General features: G+C 35.0%; 2 protein-coding genes across 6 annotated transcripts in view; one reads left to right on the plus strand and one right to left on the minus strand.

Annotated features, from left to right (window-relative positions):
• Positions 1 to 15,896, minus strand: mora (CHORD-like protein). Of its 4 annotated transcripts, XR_011335306.1 has the most exons (7): positions 15,486 to 15,665; positions 15,262 to 15,368; positions 10,309 to 10,461; positions 8,411 to 8,722; positions 5,711 to 5,899; positions 4,920 to 5,187; positions 273 to 409 (listed from the first exon to the last, which is right to left on the minus strand). XR_011335306.1 is itself a non-coding variant. In XM_069841876.1 (6 exons), the coding sequence occupies exons 1-6, from the start codon at positions 15,849 to 15,851 to the stop codon at positions 212 to 214; spliced, it is 1,026 nt and encodes a 341-aa protein (XP_069697977.1). In that variant the 5' UTR covers positions 15,852 to 15,896; the 3' UTR covers positions 1 to 211. The 4 variants fall into 4 exon arrangements, 3 of the variants coding, with proteins under 3 accessions (XP_069697977.1, XP_069697978.1, XP_069697976.1); XM_069841876.1 differs by lacking the exons at positions 4,920 to 5,187; positions 15,486 to 15,665 and adding an exon at positions 15,785 to 15,896 and having other exon boundaries at positions 1 to 409; XM_069841877.1 differs by lacking the exons at positions 4,920 to 5,187; positions 15,486 to 15,665 and adding an exon at positions 15,748 to 15,775 and having other exon boundaries at positions 1 to 409.
• The window catches only part of LOC138710771 (uncharacterized), a 21,632-nt gene continuing 15,763 nt past the window's right edge, over positions 15,776 to 21,644 (plus strand). The window contains exons 1-2 of one of the 2 annotated variants that reach the window (XM_069841879.1): positions 15,776 to 16,416; positions 17,526 to 17,619. In XM_069841879.1, the coding sequence (XP_069697980.1) occupies positions 16,245 to 16,416; positions 17,526 to 17,619 (266 nt within the window). In that variant the 5' untranslated portion in view covers positions 15,776 to 16,244. The remainder of the gene's footprint in view (positions 16,417 to 17,525; positions 17,620 to 21,644) is intronic. The other variant, XM_069841878.1, reaches the window with a different exon arrangement.

A 21,644-nucleotide genomic window follows, 5' to 3' on the forward strand; every position in this document is an offset into this window, starting at 1 on the left:
TTCATTCCAAATATGTCCTTTTATTCACAAAACTACAACAAAATTATTCAAATTACAATACCATGATGTAACGCATATTACCCACAAGAGTTAAAATAGAAGCAAATTGAGTCACATCAAATCAATATATCCAATTACTTTTGAGATGCTACAATCGTCCATAGCATGCATAAAAGACGCTTGTGAGAGACAGAATTGAATTTGAATACGGTCACAGGTCACTTAGATCCACAGCATCCACTTCAGGAACAAGTTGCTCCATTGTTGTGGAAGAGGACTGCGAGTTATCAATTTCAGTTGTTGGACGGGGTATGTCGAGCTTTGACCAGGAGCCAGGCTCTGCTTTGCGCAGCTTCACTTCCAGTTTGGTTGGGAACATGTTTGCACTACTTCGTAACACATCCACCACCTACAACAAACACAGCATTTTCATTACAAAAGACTCCTGAGTTACCCACGAATAATTACTTGATGACTGTTCCTCACTCCACCTAATTGTTCCATTGCTCTGCAAGGCCAATATATCATTATAACATCAATACTTGATCACAACGCGATAACATGCTAGAAATTTCACTCCACACATCATCTCTATATTCCTCATCATTTACTGTTGCTACTTCTCGTCATTGGAACTTTCTGCCACCTGAAATCAAGGTGTGTGCGTGTGTGTGGGTGCACACATGCATATGTCTAAAAATCGTGTTTATTGTATACTCTGTAATTCAATATATTTTACTTATTGTTATTGTTTAGTCAACTGTCTGAAGATAGGTTTGAACCTCACAAGTGCTACCAATAAGACATCACTTCAGGCAACTAACCCAAGAGTTAATGGGGTAGGTTTTACTTATTATTGTTTCATATTTCTATACATTGTATGTCTCTCATTTTGACTTACTGTTCACATTTTATTATGATTTTTTCTTTATTTCTATATTTTGTGTGTGTGTGTGTGTGTGTGTGTGCGCGCATGTTTTTAATTATTTCCATTGACTTATTGTTTCCATTGTATTATGATTATCTCTTTCAATTTTTGTGTACTATATTTGTTATATTTGTAATGTTATTTGTATCGAAGTTTTACTCCTAGTTGAGTGCTTGAGAAGGCCATATGTCCTTAACTCTGCCAGGTTAAATAAAACCGTTATTATTATTATTATTATTATTATTATTATTATTATTATTATTATATTTGTTCGAACTATCATACTTAGGAGAATTCTAAAATTAATCTTATGTAGTACACTTATATGTGCTATCCCCCTTACTCCATTGTCTATAAAAAAAATTGAGCTTTACAAGAACATGTTCCACAAAAAGTGTAAGACAAGTTTTCGGAATTTTCTTGTTTAAAAACGACCACTGCAGCAATCACCACAACCGCAGCTGCCACTACCACTCCCACTCTCATCCTGATTCTCGGATGCATTAATGGTCTTTATATTGTATCTCTAAATGTTGTTGTTGGTTCAAGCCTAGGCACTTGACAGTGAAGTCATTTGGAGTCTTGCACTCCAATACTTTTGTACAATATAATCATCATTTAGCAATGCTATGCACCTTTTGATGTGTTTCATGTTCATTTCTTTATTTTCATCACAAAATACATAGGCAGATGTATGGGAAATTCATACCCTGTGCAGGTGGCTTGCCAAACAATCATGACCTGTTTTCAACCTGAACATCACAACTGCAGACTTACGTGACCCTTGGGGGATTATCTCAGGGTTAGTTAATAAAATTCTCAGGTTTTATCTTTTTACTCCATCTGAATTTTGTTTTTGGGTAGATCTGAATTTACTTTTGATTAGTTGTTTTACGTAATAAAATGGAAGACCATTATTAAATAGTTGTAAAATTTCAGTGCCCTATTTAGCCAAAAGGTCTGCCATTTCATTTCACTTTATAGTATGTAATGGGAAGGAATACACTGTAAACTATTTTTTAAGGTAACAGATCATTTTCATACAATCCTGGATTTTAGCCCTTTTTGTAGACTATTCTGAAATTGCGGGATGTTTTTTACAAAACTCAATACAGGAAAACAACATAATTTTACGGAAATTACGTTTTTTAATTCTAATACATAACCATTTAATACACAAACTATATTTTTGGCAATAGAAGTCTTTACTTTGGAACAATATAGATAACTCACTTTCTCAAAATTTGTCATCTACTAGTATCGAGTTTTCAAAAACGCTCAATTATAGCTTGTATAGCTGCCCTTGAATCTGATAATATGACAGTATTTTGGAACTGATTTAATCTATATAAGAGGTTTGCAAACATATATAAATAACAGTAACGTCCTTTTTCATAATTTCTTGTATATTCTTCTACAGAATGGTAAAATGAAAGGAGAACATGTTCCTCCAACTCCTGCTCCTCTTGAATGTGATATAAGGGATTAATTTATATAAATCTGTAACTTCTTATGTGGGTATCTTGTCTCAATTGTTTCTATAGCCAGAGTCTTCAAAACTACTTTATCTGTTTCAGATTTTTAACATCGTCCGTGAGGGCCATACTGTGTTCTATATGAATAGTATTTAATGGATTGTTTTTCTTTAATAAGTTTTCTTTCCTATGAGGAATACTTAAGTCTATTTTAATTTCCTATACTAACTTTATAAAACTTTGTGTTCTTAATTTATCCGCAGTTTGGATATTATACTAATATTTCCTGTATATGGCAATCTAATTCATTTCTCATATTGTATTAGTGCTTGTTCTTTAATTCCTCAATTACATTACAAGTATTCCTTAAGTGTACAAGTCTAAGAAAAAATTTTGTCGCAAAAATACTTTATAAGACCCAGAAAGGATGCAGTGCACATGATCAGACATACAACGAAACAAAACTAATTTTATTAACTCAACTAGTCCTCCTCTTGTGAACTAGATCGCATGTCCTCTGATCATGCACACTGCATAACAACTGCCACCCTGCACAGTTACAATGGCCTAGGGTGTAAAGACTGGGGTTGTACCTTGCATGGGGTGAATAAATGAATGAAATAAGCTGCCCAGCATATCCTCAAACTTCTTTATTATATACAGAATTATTTCTATTTTCACTACGAATTTCTATAAGGACAATGAGTTTCAGTGTGCCTAAGTGGTAATCAGTAATATTTGCAACTTAATACTGGATCCCTCTACATAGGTTGGAACAGCCTAGCTTGTCTATAGAGGAAAGGAGTGAAATGTACTGCTGTGCTGGATTTGTAAGGGGCAGGGAAGGGTTCGTTGGGTGGAGAGAAACAGGGGGAGGAAATAATAACTATTTCTCAAATGCACTTTAACTATAATTAGAGACGGTAGAGTTTTCCGATCACAATAAATGCAGAATGTGCCCAAATGCTGTCAAAATAAATACTTTTATGTTTGAAAGCATGTTAAGCATATTATTGTAGTTTTTAAATCCGCAATAAAATGCAAAATTGAGTACAAAATACGACATGTATGTGTTTCTGTGAAATAAGAGTGAAATTACATTTTATGATGAGACAGTTTTGCCTTTTTGTCCACGCAGAGATTCTTACATATTTTCGAATAGTTTGGTGCCCCCTCCCCCATTATTAGCTTTTACAGTACAAATTACACAGGAATGTGACCTTCTATGAAACCTCTTTAGGTCCAGTGTTCACTCACAAACTAGTTGCATGTGGTAGTGGGTGACTATGATTGAGTAACAAGATGGTTTGAGATAGAAATCACCATTAAGCAATGGATGATTATAAAAGTGAGCATTTTTATGTTAGTGATTCTAATATTTTGATGTACAAATTCTACAATAAGAAGTTGGCTTGGGAGAAAAGTCATATTATATTAGAGAAACGTATAATTGTCACAGATGGGTGAAACAGAATAAAGGAGAGTCATGTTTAAATTTGTTCCAAATAACTTTCAATTAAATGTTTGAATGAGATAAAAGACTTTTCTTGAATGCCGATTTCAAATATATCTCTGGATTAGCAGGTACATATTATCTTTTGGCATATATTTAAAATATTCATAATTTCAATGTAATTTTATGTTGTTATTTATTATTTTTACCACCACATTTTATATTTATTTTTCTCCCCCCCCCCCACCCAAATTGTTTGCAAAGGATCATATGTTGCTCTTTCCCCTCCTCCCTGTCATACTTTAAGGAATCATATCTGACTGAGAAGGAATGTAATACTGGTATGTTCCCTTCCAACCTGTACATCATTGTGCTAGATTTAGTCCAAGACCAGCCATTATCTTCAAAACCACATGATATAACAGACAATTTATACAAAGGAAGTAGCACTTTCAGATAAATAGATGAGAAAATCTGCCCCTCTCCAAATTTCAATCAAGACTTTTAAGCAATGAGTCTGCAATTCTGGTGCATAAAACCATTACAATATACAGCATTTACGAATGTAATGGCAGCACTTATTATTTTCGAACTGAATATTACTGAAATGTAGAATGCAATTATTATGTGAACATTTAACTTAAGCATTAACAAAACATACAATATTACAGCAACTTCATGTATATGATTTCGCATTATGTAAGAAATATTATTAAATTATTCAAAATGTTTAAATTTCGAAATATAAAACTAACAGAATGTAACAGTAGATGCATCTGTTAGTACAATTTAAAATTTTACAGCATGCTACTTCATAAAGAACTGAACAACTTATTATGGTCGCTCACTAAGGAATATACTGCAAAATTATTTTTCTTAAGACTTGAATATCCCAACTTTAATCTAGAGAAACTAAACTTTTCCAATTTTAACTGTTAATAGAGAGGGGGAAGGAAAAAATCTGAATCCATGGAATTGCCATCTCCATTGGTGCTCAATGTTATTTACATTTCTAAATATCCCTTGTGTGACCCCAGTCAAATAATGAAATCTAATCACTTACTACTATGCAATAAACTCTTTATGTTGATGTCTGTGACTAGTACCAAATATCCAATCTCTACTGGCTGCTTGGAGGGAAGCCTCATCTGAGACTCAAGCACTAGCATGCTGGTCTTCCATCTAGGTGACCCTGATTCAATCCTTGGCCAGGTCGTAATGGAATTTGCAGTGGACAAAGCAGATGTTCCAGAAGGGTTTTCTCTGGGTACTCTCATTTCCCTCTATCATTCCACCAACTCTCTCCACCTTCCTCTCATTTCATCTACCATCTGCAATAGTTATAAATAGGCTGGGGTGAAGTTTTGAGGATAGTACGGGTTTCCAGTGCTGATATAGAAAGGAGATGGGATTCTGTGCCCTAGCTCTTACCAGGTGCTCTGTGAGGGCTAAAATAGTACAGTGCACCTGTCAGTGTCAAATTCACGAATGCTACACAAGTCACCTGTCGGACTTGGACAGTCATCGCATATATACGGAGCACAATGTGCCAAAGCAAGCTTAATTACAAGGGTTCAGGGTCCAGCCCTCAAAAAGCCAAGCCAACGACAAAACATATTAAGTACAGTGACAGCTAGACTTAAAAATTAGAAACAAGAATGTATGTGCAGTCTTTACATAAATTATTTTTCCACTTTTCTTTAAGAAATAAAATGTATCCATTATAAGCAGGCAGTCATAACATGCTCAAAATACAGTAAGAAACTAAAAAAAAAATTAAATATTCTGTAATTTTCAGTTACAATAACCTCTGCATCCCTCATGATGAATAACATACAAGTTATATATTCTTACCCCACGCAGCTCGAGATCCAGGTCAAACACACTTTCTTCTTCAGGAAAGAAGAGATGTACCTTTAATCGAACTGGATTTACTTGCACATAGGAGCTATCTGGGGCATATTTCTTAGCAAATACAGAGACAACTACATCACTAGTTGTCTGATGCCAATCGAAACGACACTTCAATTGTCGATCATCTCCCTGGAAACAGAAAATGCAACAGCTGCAAAACAGAGTACAGAAACAAACAAAAGAAAGAACAATTGAGAGGTTACTTATAGAACCAAATGCATTGCCGAACACCAATACAAAATATTGTAGGTATTTGCACAAGATAAATAAACTTTATCAGCATTTCTAAAACTATGGTTCACAGTAGTCATGCATATTCGACTATGTATATGGGGAAAAAGTACCTTGGCAGTTGTATGCAAGGACAGGACAGGCTACTGGTTAGCTGGGGAAGGGATAGAGAAGCATATAGCTGCCCTCCTTTGAAGTCCTTTGACAAGTGAATGTTATTCATACCAAATGTAAATACTTCATCTGGGTAACTAGGAGTTGCACAATACATTCATATTCAATGCAGCGATATGGTGATCAAAAGGAAAAGAAATGAGGCTGTTCTGAAGAAGGTAGCTAGAAAGAAACATGTCGAGACAGGAGACGAAAATAGGCCTAAATTGGTGGGACGTGTATCATGTAGGTCTGCTACATGTTTAACCCTGTTGTCATTTACTTCCACCAAAACAGCCGCACAAATGGAAAGTGTGAGGCCATTGACCACGTCAAAATTGATAGTTTTTGGATCAGAGTGATATGAAATTCAAACTGTAAATTACCCATCCCACCCCCAAATCTCAACAAAGGTAGGGTCCTTAACTAACCAATATTCTCTCTCAATCTACATAGATTTAGTAATTATTTTAATAAATTACAAAGGTTAGCGTATAAGCTTGGAAAATAATCTTACTTTAGGAGTCTAAAATTTTGGTACTGTTTGTTTAATTTTCATAAAATATTTTTGTTGTGAAAGACCACTACTTTTATATTAAAACTCTGTATTCATTTAATCATAGTTTTTTGCCCCCAGGGCACTTTCTTTCACTGCAGATCCCTTTCACATGCTTCATTCTCCTTCATATCCACATTTCAAATGCTTCTATTGGCTTCTCTTCACTTCGTCGTGATCTCCATGTTTCTGTCCCCATACAATGCCACACTTCACACAAAGCACCTCACTAGTCTCTTTCTTAGTTATTTTTTCAGAGGTCCGTAGAAGATGCTCCTTTTTTTGTATTAAAAGGTTCCTTTACCATTGTTAGCCCCCTTTTGACTTATTGGCAAAAGTTCCTGTTACTGTTTATAGTACACTCCAAGTATTTGAAGCTGTCCAGTTGCTCTATTGGATAGTTTCAAATTCGAAGATATATATATATATATATATGTTGTTGTTTTCTAATGCCAAGTGTTTGACAATAAAGTCATTTGACCTCTTGCACTCTAACATTTTTCAAAGATATTGCCAGGGTCAGCCACTGAAGTACAGATTTTGAGGTGTTCTGAATCCATTTCTTGATTTGAATTGCACAATGGGCTGTTAGGAGACTGATATATTCCAATTCTATGCAGGTGTTTGGCCAAACAGTCATGGTCTGTTGCCAATCTAAATGCAGCTACAGACGATTTGCGTGGTAAATCGGGAATTAACTGTGAATTATGATGCAGAGAGTTCCATTTTTTTCCCGTGAGATTGTGTTATCAAATTTTGTTTGTTGAAGTCTAAGTATGTAGATTTAATAAATCTTTTCACAGAGTAATACATAGATTTAGTAACAGGTCTGTAAGTAGCAGTGCTGCCCTTCTTTGCTAAAGCATCCGCATTCTCATTTCCCAGGATTCCACAATGGGATGGTATCCATTGGAATACAATTCTTTTATTGAGAGAGCATTTTAGTTATTTCTGCTGTTTGAGATGAAGGTGTGTGTCTAGAGACTACTGATAGAATATATATATATATATATATATATATATATATATAATGTAACATTTTTTTTCTGTAAGAGTTTACTGTATTTTATTTGATACAAAGTCAGTTTACTTTTTAACAACAGTACAGCATTACTTCCTTCTGAGACTGTTCACTGGAATGTCCTGTTGCTCAATGTGCTTGGTGAAGCTGCACCAGTCGCATCTAAGGAACTTACTCAATTTGGCAAAGTGCAGAATATTTAGTTGACCTGGCTGAGCATTAACTAGTACAGAATTTGATAAATAAGAAATGGAGATATTGTGACTTTCGCATAACTTTAGTTCACAGACTATTTAATGGTAAAGAGTGGAAGCTTCATGGGCAGCAGTGCAAAACTATTGCTCAATAAAAACATTAGTTCGTTTGAGTAATGTGTTAAAATTATTTAATTTAAAATGGGCAATTCATCAATAAAATATCTCTCAGCATCAATTATATCACCATCATCTTTGTTACTATCATCATCTTCAAGAACATTCTTTGGCCAGTGATTGTGGTGGAGAGAAGGTGCAGAATAAGTGGGAAAGGGAAGTAGGTTGAAGGGAAAATGGAAGAACAGCAAAATAGCGATATGGAGTGCATGAAGCAAAAGCATGATATTATTCCAAACAACAGGATGCTCAAGATTAAACACTACTTTCACATTACAACATTTAACATGTCAATGAACCTTGCATACCTTCTCCTTAACCCATACATGTTCTCCAATCATACAACCTTCTTGCTCCAGGAAACTGTTGAAATCAGTAGTGCGTCGTTGACAACAAGACCAGAATTTTAGGCCCTCGTGAAACACTGGATAACCTGGATGATGCGTGCAGCGTGTATCTGCATTCTCAGAACCACCATACGTTTGTTTGCAGCCTCCATTCTTACACGACGTTCCTATGGGTATTTCAACACTATCATTTCCTACAGGACTGCTAACGGTTTTGGTGAGGGATTTCACTTGTTGCGTCAAAGTTGGCGACACTTCTACTTTTAGTTGAACCTGAAACAAATTCGGCATATCATTTAATATTTCTCTGTTTTATTTTCACAGTTGCTCATAAACCTTTATAGATTAGTAAATAATAAGTAATAATACCAGAAAAATGGCTATTTAAAATGATTGTGTGAATCATACGGCCATAATGGAGCAAAATTAGACTAGGAATAAACTACAAAAATCAAAATACTCATAAGAAATTATTCCATTGTCACATTCTATTCTACACATCCCACAAAACCTTGAGATAAAATCCTTGCCTCTTGGTGAAATACATCTAAAAAGCAAAGCTACAAAGTCCAAAACATTTCTCATAACATTAAACTTTCTTATATTCTCTACAGGATACAATAACAATGAAAAACATCATTAAACACCAAAAAAGCTGGGGAAAGGAGAAAAGTTGAAAAGCTGTGCATGCTTTTTTGTGTCCTTGCAAAGGGATCGAATATATGTGTGAGTTCCAAGCCTATTGGCTACTTATCTCACTCCAGAATTTGCCATCCCACTAGAGACTTGTGAAAACTCTAATGGAAGGGGAGAGAGTCGAAAAGAGGCCATAACTAAAACACACAAAAGAAATGTAAACCTATTCCTTTGCACTAGTCTACAAAGCATAGCATTTTCATCCAGAAGATCCAGCTGTATCTTAAGTCATCAATTTACAGAACCATCTCTTACAACTTGAACCCAAGAAGCATAGATGAATTGCATTCTTTACAAAACAGGATTCAAACCACATAAATGTTTTAATTTTATAATAAAGACCTGTCTGTGATAGAATGTGGTAACCAATCAAGTGATACAGGTTCAAAGAAGAGTCTGCCTCCCACTCTGAGAAAATAAGTTTGTTCTCTTGCCTGATTTCATTTTAACCAGAAGTCTCCTCCCATGCTGACTACCAGTACATAAGTAGAAAATCTCATTTCTTATGGTTATCTAAAGGAGTGTAAAATCTGTTAAGGGATGGAACAGGTAAAATATCTATCTCTGAAAGAAAATAGTGAATTTGATATACAATTATTATCAAAAGCTGGTAATCAACACAAAAAAACTGCTGAAACAAAATAGGCTTATTCGAAGGAAAACTTCAGAAATCTGTTTTCTTACATCGATTGTAAAAATTAACTGTAGTTCATAATGTAACATGTCTTTTAAATTTCAGAGAATATGCAGAAACATGGGATAATGTTATGACAATAAAGAAAAAGATCGCAGAGAGGTGTTCTGTACTCAACAAATTTAATGAAATTTTCACGTAACATTATTTATCCATTCATTTTTTACTTTGATAAAATACAGTAAAAACACAAGTAATGGAAAACGAAATCTAGATAAAATAATAAAATGCTGTACTGATCAAATATTGCAAACATAATAGATGTTCCTGCACTTTCAACCTAATAAAATGTACACAAAGAAAATATACTTAGCAACAATAGTGGCAGTAAAAAGTAAAACAAAGCAGACTGATGTCTCAAGCAACTTCCATAATTCCTACAAATGAAGAATTATATCCATGGATAAAATTCCCTCGAATTTCTTAAACTATTACTTGCAGGATTATTTCATATCATTTTAACACTTACCAGGGCTGTTTCAAATGATGGTCTTTCTAGCACCTCCACCACAGTTGGCTGAGGAGCCTTATATTCAATAACTTCATCAGATTTAGATTTGTCAACGGGAGGTCTTTCTGGTTCTGGAGGTTTCACATTACTATGATAAGATTTGGTACATCCCTGAAAATTTAAGAATACAACAAAATTAAACGAAGCCTAGGATAATTTTCAGATCAAGGTAGAGTATTCACCAGACACTAAACGAATATTACACACTTTTATCACTGCCAATGTGATGCTATAAATCAATTTTCAAGACTTTTATCATAACCACAACACTCTTCCATTTTTACTGGACTATATATACTGTATATAGGCCTGCATATGAAATTATCATTGCATTAACACATTGATTCATTCACAACACACACGCTTAACGAACTAAATGTAATTAGCCTATGAACAATGGAGACTAAAGACGTTTGCCATCACATTCCACTTCTTCCACTAGATGATTCTCGACACGTACACCAAGGCAGACAACATTTGCAAACGAAATGATACTAAACTTGAGGAATGTTACTACAGGGGTGTAGTATTATGTTACAGGTTAGGTTTGATTAGGTGTGTAGTATTATTACTATGTTGGCAACACTGAAACCCGCTGTCACATTAAGGAAATATGGCCATATTCTTCATTCAAGCACGACGATTTTCGTAGGCTATATAAGTAAGGTACGTATTTAGGGCGGGTTGAGTGGGCATAGGCCTACAGCTCTCCCAGTGATCACATCAGTTTCTAATAATCAATACTATAAATCCAAGGCATTTTCAAGGTATTTTAGCAAGTTCCTATAGTGGCCGGGACATAAGTACTCTTCATCTAATTTTCATTTCTATAAGTTAGGTTCAGTTTATTTTAGTTATTTCTGGTCTCTTTATATTAGATTTAGTTTCCTCAGGCTAATTTCATTTATTTGCATGACTTTTTATTTGTTTATGTTAGGTTTGGTTTTCTCAGGTTTAGTTCCTTTATGTCGAATTTGGTTTCCTTAGGTTAGTTTTAGTTTTATTCTGTGGTTCTTTTGACTGAACTGCTTCATTTGTCCTCTCTCTTTGCCCCTTATCATTAACTAATCACAACTTCATATTTCCCTTCAATCCCTCCCTCCCGTGCTATGAAGTTCACTGACTACACAGTCGCTTCGTCTTGTTTCCTTTTACTGTGTTTTAGCATTAAGTGTCACACCACCTTTTCTTTGGCCTTCCTGGAGTTTGCACTATCCAACCAGGTGACATCTTGCTAATATGTTCATCCCACTTCCTTCTTCTTCTGAATACCCCTCTGACATCTAAATCTCTTATATGATCCAAGTCTTCTTTTCCCAACAATTTTTCAACTGTTCATCTCTGCTGTCCATAGTAATTGTTGGGTTCCTACAGTATTAGCACACATTTTGAGGGCTAGATTTAATTCATGGTCTTTCAATTGCTCTTAAGGGTATATGTACGTGAACGACCACAAATATTATCAGAAAATGCAGGCTCTAAATTTCTAAAATTTTATAAGGAAAAGAACTCACAAGTGGACAAAAATTACAAGGTAACACAACAAGACTTATTAGAACTTAAATACCTTATAAAAGTATAAAAAAGGTTACTAATAATATTTTTTTAGAATTCACTTTTTACTTTAAATTAAATTTTCCAAAATTTGAAAATTTTCACATAGCTATATTAATTTCATAACTCTACAACCATTAGAGATAGAATTCTGAAATTTTGTACACTGATTTAACATGCATTTATGCAAACGGTACACTACAATAATGCCCATTTCTTTGAAAATATAAAAATTAGGTCACAAAATATTATGTAAATTTTAATATATTTTATATAGGACAAATAAAAAATTAATTGTATTAAAATAAACAACTCTACATATCTGAAAGTAGTCTACTTTTCAGAAATAAGTATTTATTACATGCAGGAAAAATATTAAAGATGTCAGAGGGACCTTAACAATGTTATGGTTACCAAATGATGTAACTGCAGAATGTTTTTTTTTTTTTTTTTTCATACTTTGATAAAACTGGTTTTGAAAAATATTATTAGTAAATTTTTTATACTTTTATCTGATATTTAAGTTCTAATAAGTTTTGTTGTGGTACCTTGTGATTTTTGTCCAATTGTAAGTTCATTTTCTTATAAAATTTTAGAAATTTAGAGACTGCATTTTCTGATAATATTTGTGGTCGTTCACGTACATATACCCTTAAAGCTTAGTGGTCTGCATACAAGAATATTAACTCATAGCCTATTGCCTCTAATTCGAGTAGTAGTGTGCTTTTAACTGCACAAAAGGTAATTCAGCATAAAAAAATTCAAAGTGGACGAGAAATAGCTAAAAAAATTTTGCCTAGAGATCTCTATCAGAAACAAGAGTATTTTACGTGCCATAATTCTACAATAGAGACATTCCAACATTATTTCCCTCCTGGAAGAAGCCAAGCTAAGAATTTAAATGCCCTCAGATGGGTAAGTACCCATGAACCTCCGATCCAATAGTATCTGTTAGTTCACCATGTACAACTGTGGGTTCAAATCCGTCTCCACAAGTAAACAATTTAAAAGTTCCGTAAAATTCTAAGTTGTTAATCTCTAATGTGTTGTTTGATAGGAATGACAATGGAAAAAAGTCAAATATAGCATGCATACAGAACCATCTATTAACCAACATTTTCATTTTTTATTACATTACAGTCACTGTAATCACATTGTCTCTTTGGAGTAACAACAGCAAAAGTCGTCACACTAATTCTAGAATTTTATCACACATATACGAACTAGCAGGCTAGGGAAATATCAGAGAGGTTTGTAAGTAAGGCTATGATTGGTGAAATATTAGTGTAATCTAATCACATCCGTAACAGTGCAATAAAATGTTAGCTGTAACTAACTAATAAGTCACAAGTGCAATATCCATTACTTAAAAAAAACAAGGTTTAATAATAATTGTAAAAATAAAATATAACGGGTCATTAGTGTAACCTTTCACTTAGATATATCTATTCTTGCTGCTCAGTATCTCCTAAAAGAATGAAAATTTCCTAGAAACTATGAACAAATATGATTGTTTTAGATAAAATGACGCAAGATATAGAGGGGATACAGATGAGGAGAGGGCTAGTCATTTTACAGAGTCTGAAATAAAAACACACATCTTATGAACGTTAAAACCATTACAGGAGTTATCATTACAGGAAGTTTTACTACTGGTATGTATGTACTACTTAATATCTTTGAAAAATATTGGAGTGCAAGAGGTCAGATGACTTTATTGTCAAACGCCTGGCATTAGAAAACAACAACATGTATGTACTACTATACTTCATCATACAGAATCTCGTTCTTTAGCATTTATGTTTCCATTTCACTCATATGTTATATTCTAACGTTACACGCAATATATAGAGATAATACAGCAATCATAGCTACACACTGTTTTAAAGAAAACGGGAACGTTTTCCAACCGAAAAGTTGTAGTGTATAGTATAGATGCATGTCTATATCTTCTCAATACCTATTTTCCTTATAAGGGGAAGTTATTACGCTGTGGAACGGAGCGCATATTAAATGCAAGGCAGACGCTGAAAGCTACCGGCGAATGCTGTGTGAGCTGCAGAGTGAAGTCCCGCAGTACAATAATCTCTCTGTATTATTATGAAATGCAAACATTGACTTAGCCTACTTCAGTTGCTTTTTGTGAATTGTAAGAGCAACCCATTCCCTTTGATGAATAAAATTGGAGCCAGTGATAATACTAATTAAAGACAAAGCTATTTTCCTTGGAGATACTGAAATGAATCATTTTATTCTTTATTATACTTCTATTTCACTCCCTAGTTCTGAATTGTAAGAACTTCTCTTCCTATTCAACATTATAAGTTGTAGCCAACGGTAGTTGGCTATTACTGAGTAGATAAGTTGCATACGTAACCACTTTTCTTTAGGTGTTGAAATCATGTTTGTAGAGTATTACATTATTCATTATACCACAATACTCATAATGTACATGTAAACGTTACCTTTACCGACCACAACAGTGCCTAAGTGACAGGAGGACGAAGACTATGACAAGGTTACAGCACAGTCTAGTACATACAGTCATGAGCTTGAGGTGACTTTTTGAATTTCTCGCGATACAATGCTCCAAAGGGTTAGCAACTGAGAGTATTAGGAACAATAGACTGTGCGATAGTAGCTATCCTAGTGGCTAGCATCTAAAGTTTAAACAGTCATTGGATGCATATTCCCTACGTAGTGAGCTTCGTAACTGTATGTACTAGCTGTGGTTACAGTGGGTTAGATGAAGGGATAGCTAAGTGACAGGAGGCCGAGAACTATGACAAGGTTACAATGGATTACATGAGGGAATAACTAATTGACAGGAGGCCTAGGACTGTGACACGGTTAGAGTTGGTTAGATAAGGAATAGTTCAAAGACAGAAGGCCAAAGGCTGCAAAAAGGTTATCACTTAGCCATCCCCTCATCTAACCCTCTATTTCACGTAATGCTAAAATTAGCCTATTAAAAATGTTTTCCACTCTAAAACCAAGTAGGCCTAATATCACGAAAATTATAATTCTTAATCTGAAAATTAACTTCGCACTATATTCGCGTTTTCTCTCTCTTTTTTTTTTTTTTTGTAATAGCATATGAGTTACGTAAGCTTTCGCATACAAGGAACAGCAATTGTTTAACATTTGTTCTAAACTGTAAACTGAATAATAATACTCAATAATTAGTGAATTTGGCTTTCTGTGAATTTTACTACATGATATAATCAACAGAACTAATAATTATTGCAATTCTAAAATCATATTCGCCGTGGGGTAGGGCCATACCTCGTCATTGTATATCAGTGGCAGACAAATCTGTAAATAAGTTAATTATAATCTGAGTTAATACGTACATACCTTAATATTCAGAAATTCCGTAAAATCCGTACATTTCTTTTTACAGCACGACCAACCTTTATAGGCATCATGAAAAAATGGGGCACCAGGATGGTAGATACACGAATCTGCAATAAAAGCAGTACAGCTAAATCTAGAACATTCTGCTGACCAATTAAAAAGTTACATTAAACATATAAATCATTACGTCATTTTTGCAGAACGCAATGCTGTAGTCATACTACCTTCTCTGTTTTCATCTGGGTTAAATTTCTGCCCACATCCGCGATTATAGCAGTGAAATAATGTATTTCCTTCACTGGGCATGGTAAATCCTCCTCGCACGAATCCTTACCTTCTCGACCTTCTTTCGCTTCTCTCAAAACAATTGCAGACTGTCACTGGACAACAGTGCTGCCAAAATGCACAATATAATACGTTTCAAGTTGGCCAACATGACTAATCTAGCATACATACAGTAAATTAATTATATTAAACATACTTAACCATTAGTAACCATTTACATGTACTAATTAATAATTACTTAAGTCCCAAAAGTAAACAATGTTTGGTAATCTTGCACATTTGTCCTCACAGTAGCTCGAGGACATGGTTCACAGTTTCACCACAACTACATCGGAATAGGTTAACGTTAACGTGAATTACAAATACAATGTGACCAATGCGAGTTTCCCGCTAGATCTAGCGGTAAAATATATGAAATTTGTACTTCTGTTACAAATATTTAGTGGTTTTTTTTAACACATCAGCGGCAAAACCATCTCAATTTACCTGAGAGGATAATCCTCCAAGGAATTTACAAAGACAATATAACAATTTAGAGACTTCTGCATTTTTTAAGCTGGTTTTCAAGAATCGAGTTGGCACTTGGCTATTGTGGGTAGGCGGGGAAATTGCAATTGTGTTGACACGTCAAAATGTTTTAATGTTTGAGGTTTCTTAATTAAGTCCGGGGTGTTGAATACGTGATGGTATAGCCTAAAATGAGTCAAAACGTAAGTGAAGACATTACTACAATATCATCAGATAATTCCGAGAGCATTAAAGATGCAAATGTTACTTTAGCTAACATTCGGCCCATTCCTGAAAAAGAGACGCGTATTGGTGGAAGAAGATCTTTTCATAATAGAAGATCATTATCTCACGATGTTATTGGTATGTATGCTATTCTTAGTTTGTTCCAGTAATTATTATCCTCTTTAATTTATAATTTAATTATTGTTAAAACATTGTCTGCAGTAGACCTAAGGTTAGGTTAGACTTCTAATTATTGTCATTAATTAGGAGCTAGCCACCGGCATAGCTGAGATGGCTGAGGTGCTTGCCTGGCGATCCGGAGTTGCACCCGGGCGTGGGTTCGATTCTCGCTTGGCCTGGTTAACTTTTGGGTTTTTTCCGAAGTTTTCCCCAACTGTAATGCGAATGTCAGGTGATCTATGGCGAATTCTCAGCCTCATCTCGCTAAATATCATTTCGCTATTACCAATCCCATCGACGCTACGTAACCTAGTAGTTGATACAGCGTCGTTAAATAACCAAGTAAGAATTAGCAGCTGTCCAGAATTGGTACAATGATGGTGGGCGGTAGCCACTGAACATGGGTCATGTACTATGGTACTTTTTGCACCCAAAAGAACAGCAGCCTAGCATTCCGTGATGCACATGTACAATGAAAGTACCCTAAGTTATTTCTTTAATTTGTGCCGCAAATTGTTGACTGATTCTCAACGAAGAATGCATATACTCTGGACCAAATAATCGAAAACCGAAGGTGACGTAAGCACGGGACGAATATTGTAAAGTACTGCCATCAATTTTCTTCAATCTGGTGCATGCGCAGTGAAATTGCCCGGGACTGCTGCTGTTGTGAGTGCAAGAATTACATAAGTATGGGACTCATGCTTCTGTGTTATTATTATTATTATTATTACTGCTGCTGCCGCCGCCGCCACCGCCGCCGCTGCCACTGCTGCTGCTGAACTTACATAGGTACAATTCCAATAAATCCATGTTTAATTTCCAGAATTGATAGTGGAGATTTATCTCTTTTTCAATACAGACTGGGTGTCTCCAGTCTTGTGTTTAATGTGTAATTTGCACTATTTTCACATAGCCAGGGACTTCCACTACATCATCTGACTTGCTAGTGTTGGTTGAAAAATGAGGATGCAACATGGAAAGGTTTCTAATCATTGAAGTATGTAATGATGAACTGATTAATTTATTTATTTATTTTTATGTTTGTTCGTTTATTTATATTTCAGCACTGCAAAATGAAGCAGCGGACAAAGGAAATGAACTTAATTCGGGAAATCATGAAGGAACTAGAAATACACACAGGTCTAATTTTGAAGAAGAGTAAGTGTTATGATGGAACTGAGGGAAGAATTTTTATTCTTTGATATTCTATGTAAATACTGTGAAGTTAGGTAATCTCAAACACAACATTGATATTTCTTTTATGTAGTTTTAATATAAGCTTTCAAATATCGGGATAGAAATTTTCTTATAGGTACATTATTATGTTCATTACTAATCTATGTCTGAATCTTGTTATAATAATAATTCAGAGTGTAATGGACAAGATTTCTTTAAATTCGTTAGTTAATAAAACGTACATAGCTGAGTTAGTAAGTAGGTCTAAGTTACAAATCGAAGTAACAATCAACATTTTTGATTAAGGTGTCTGAAAATATCACTGCTAGACGGCAGTATTATCCATGTGTCAAGGTGATTGATGTAGGCACAAGCAAAACAGAGAAGCAGCAGTTACAGGATGGCAGCAACTTTGTATGAGTGTGACAATGTCAGACAGAACTTCTTCGTGTTATTTTTCTGGATATTCATTTAAAGAATTTCCTGTGTATGGTATGGTGAGCATTGCCTTTCGTAAGTATTGAACATCGAGTTAGTTCGTCAGGGGCGATTGTTACAGAGACAAATATGCAACAAATTGGTGACTGGATTGGAGCAGACAGGATGAAGGAAAGATATGTTAGTCCAGATAGTCTCAGGTGATAAGTCTATGGTGTATCCTTATCAGCCCGAGATGAAGCATACATCAGTGCTTGGATCAGGTCACCAGTGATACACTCGTGCAGAGGTGCCGCAATTGTGCAGCTGCTGCTTCTTTGTTTCACTTATGCACATTTATAATACTGCCATCTAGCAATGATAGCTTCAGATGCCTCATTAAAAAATGTAGGTGACTATATTTGTAAGTTACTGACTTTTCCTTATATCTTATAGATCTTGTTATTCTTCTTGAATAAAAGCCAGATTACTTTATCGAAAAACTGAAAGTTAGTGAACAGAAAAAAAAAAAGTTGTTCATAAGAATTGCCTAGAGTGGAAATCAGTCATTCCAAAGTAATGGACATGACATTCAGACCCTATATACCAAGCTTGCACAAACGGCGCTCGTTGAGTGTGGCCACTCCTTCGGAGCAGGAGAGCTGTCTAACAGTTGCCGGAAAGGCATGTTGGAATGATGTAAGCCTGCTATAGGTAGAGGATAGTCCATGCATCTGGTGTAGTATGTATTATCAGTAGCTATTTCACTTTGCCTATCTACTACTACATAATGGAGGAATCGAAAAGACGGAAAAGTGATCATCAGGCAAATTCTTTCAATATTGCATGGGAAAAATGTTTATTTTTTTACAGCAGCTGGAGTCAATACTTATCTGCCACAAAAGTTTGAAAGAAAGAGGAAAACATAATATAATGCGTCATTACTAGTGCACACATAGAGATACGATGGTTTTGTTGGTGAAGATCGCAGTAAAATGGTTCAGGAGTTGAAAGTTGCATTATTACATGAGGTAGGGTACTTTAGAATTTATTAATCTTCAACAATTTAAATATCTCTCTTCAGGGAAAAGGCTAGCTCATTGTTGATATGTTGAATAAATTACGGGATTTCAGTCGTAAACTTACACTTTTCGTAAGTCAGTTTCGGGAAGGTAATATGGCTCACTTTCCAACGATAGAAACTGCTCGTGATGAAGCCATGTTAAACGATTATGTGCAAATATTAATTGAAATTCAAAATTAATTTAATTCTAGATTCCAAGATCTTGTCTTAATTAGAAAGAAGTTTAAAGTTATCATAATAAATTCCTTCAACACCAGTTAAAACAGTGTCATACAATTTACAGGTCAGTCTGGTTGGCGCAGTTGGTATGGCACTGGCCTTCTATGCCAGAGCTTGCTGCAGGCTCATGTCAGTAGATTTTCTGGCATGTAAAAGAAGTACTGCGGGACAAAATTTCAGCACACGGGCGACACTGATATAACCTTGGCAGTTGCGAGCGTTATTAAATAAAACATAACATTTATCATTTAACGATTTACAGCTCGAACTTGTTGATCTTCAATGTGACCTAAGGGCTAAAGACCATCTAAACCTTAGCAATAATATCCACGACTACACAAGCTGGCTGTGAAAATGATTGCTATGTTTGGCTCAACATTTATATTTGTGAGAAACTGTTTTCTATAATGAACTTTAATAAAGGCAGGCATTGAACATCTGCAACTGATGTTTCATTATGATCTATACTGTTCCTTTCAGCTGCCAACAGCTAAAACCCTGTTTTCATGTACTGATAAATAAAAATATAACAAAATGATATTGTACATTTAAGTAGCTATAGAATTTCTATTATTTCTGTAAAATAAATATTTCTTTATTAATTAATAATAATCCAAGAGAGTTTTGTAAACATTTAGTACTTTTGTGTACATTTTGTACGAGATCACCCCTCCTTCCAGTCCACCCTTATGCAGAGCGCAGCTAATACGTGCATTCCGCTCATGAGCTGTGAGCCGGCTCGGAGAACGCAAACCTTGTGCAGGCCTGCTATATACACTTAAAAATACCCGTAAAGATTATACATATTGAATATTACAATATATGAATCACGTACAGTTATTTATGATCTAACACCATGTAAAATTTAAAAAAGTCGGAAACTAAAGGTCAGCCACAATATTAAATTACAAATGGTAACAGACGTGACTTACACAGATGAAACTTTTCACATGATGTAGTTCAAAGTTAAATTTCTGTGATTCTTTTAGAGTTAGAGAAGCATAAGCATTATTTATTTTTAACAATGCCTGAAGATGTAGGTAAGTGGCTTGTACAATAAAAAACAAACCTCGGAAAAAACCCAACCAGGTAATCAGCCCAAACGGGAATCGAACCTGTGCCCAGTGCAACTCCGAATCGGCAGGCAAGCGCCTTAGCCGACTGAGCTACGCCGGTGGTTAAATAATTTTTAATCTCTAAACACAAATTAACTGTAAATAATTTGGTTGTACTGTTACATAAAATATGTTGGATATTACTGAAACTTTAATTGTTAATGAAGGTCTCAAAGTTAAAAAATATTATTAGAAACAAAAATAAATTAACATTTTTCTTAATAAACGTAACTTAGCCTAGTAGTGTCCTGCAATCAAGACATTACAAACTTCGTTTTATTTCATATGAAAAACTAATCGCAAAATTTGTGCTAAAATCTTTAAATGGTGGAACTGGAAGACAGCGAATAAATTTATAACAAGGTGGAACAAACATGACAGGCCTCCTTCTGCAGAGTGAACATTGGCAAATATGCAACTTTGCCATACTTGATAAACTCGAACCAAACATAGCATCTGTAATGCACGACTAAATAAATCCTATATGGTCCTGAAAACATACAATACAGTCGGCCTGGGTGGCACAGTCGGTAGAGTGCTGGCCTTCTGTGCCCGAGGTTGCGGGTTCGATCCTCGCTCAGGTCGATAGCGTAAGTGTGCTTAAATGCGACAGGCTCAACTCAGTAGATTTACTAGCATGTACAGCTTGATTCAGGGATTTTGGCCCCTGCAAAAAGTAAGTAGACAGATTAAGAACGAGTTACTCATCACTACTGGCGGGCTGGGTCACACAGGTCAGGCCGTGCAGTCATAACACCTAACACTTTCTTCTTATGTCTCAGTACACTCAAGTCTTAAAACACTATATTCTTCCACACATCCCATTACTAACCACTACGTCTGTTGATTAAACAATGTCATGATGGCTTATATTTTCTGGACATATTTTCAACTTCGAGCATAGATATTATTTTCATTCTTCCTCTTTCCTCTTCCCCTCCTATGTACATTTGTGATTAAATTTCTTTCTTATGACACAACACACAGCTCGCTCACTAGACAAACAACCAAGGACAGGGGCCATTAACGCTGAATTGAGCTGTAAAAGAACTCCTGCGGGACAAAATTCCAGCACACCAGTGACACTGATATAACCTCGGAAATTGCAAGTGTCGTTAAATAAAAATTTTCCTTTTTTACAATAACATGCAATACATTATTTTTAAACTACA

The sequence above is a fragment of the Periplaneta americana genome, chromosome 12 (assembly GCF_040183065.1).
Source record: "Periplaneta americana isolate PAMFEO1 chromosome 12, P.americana_PAMFEO1_priV1, whole genome shotgun sequence".
Lineage (NCBI taxonomy): Eukaryota > Metazoa > Arthropoda > Insecta > Blattodea > Blattidae > Periplaneta > Periplaneta americana.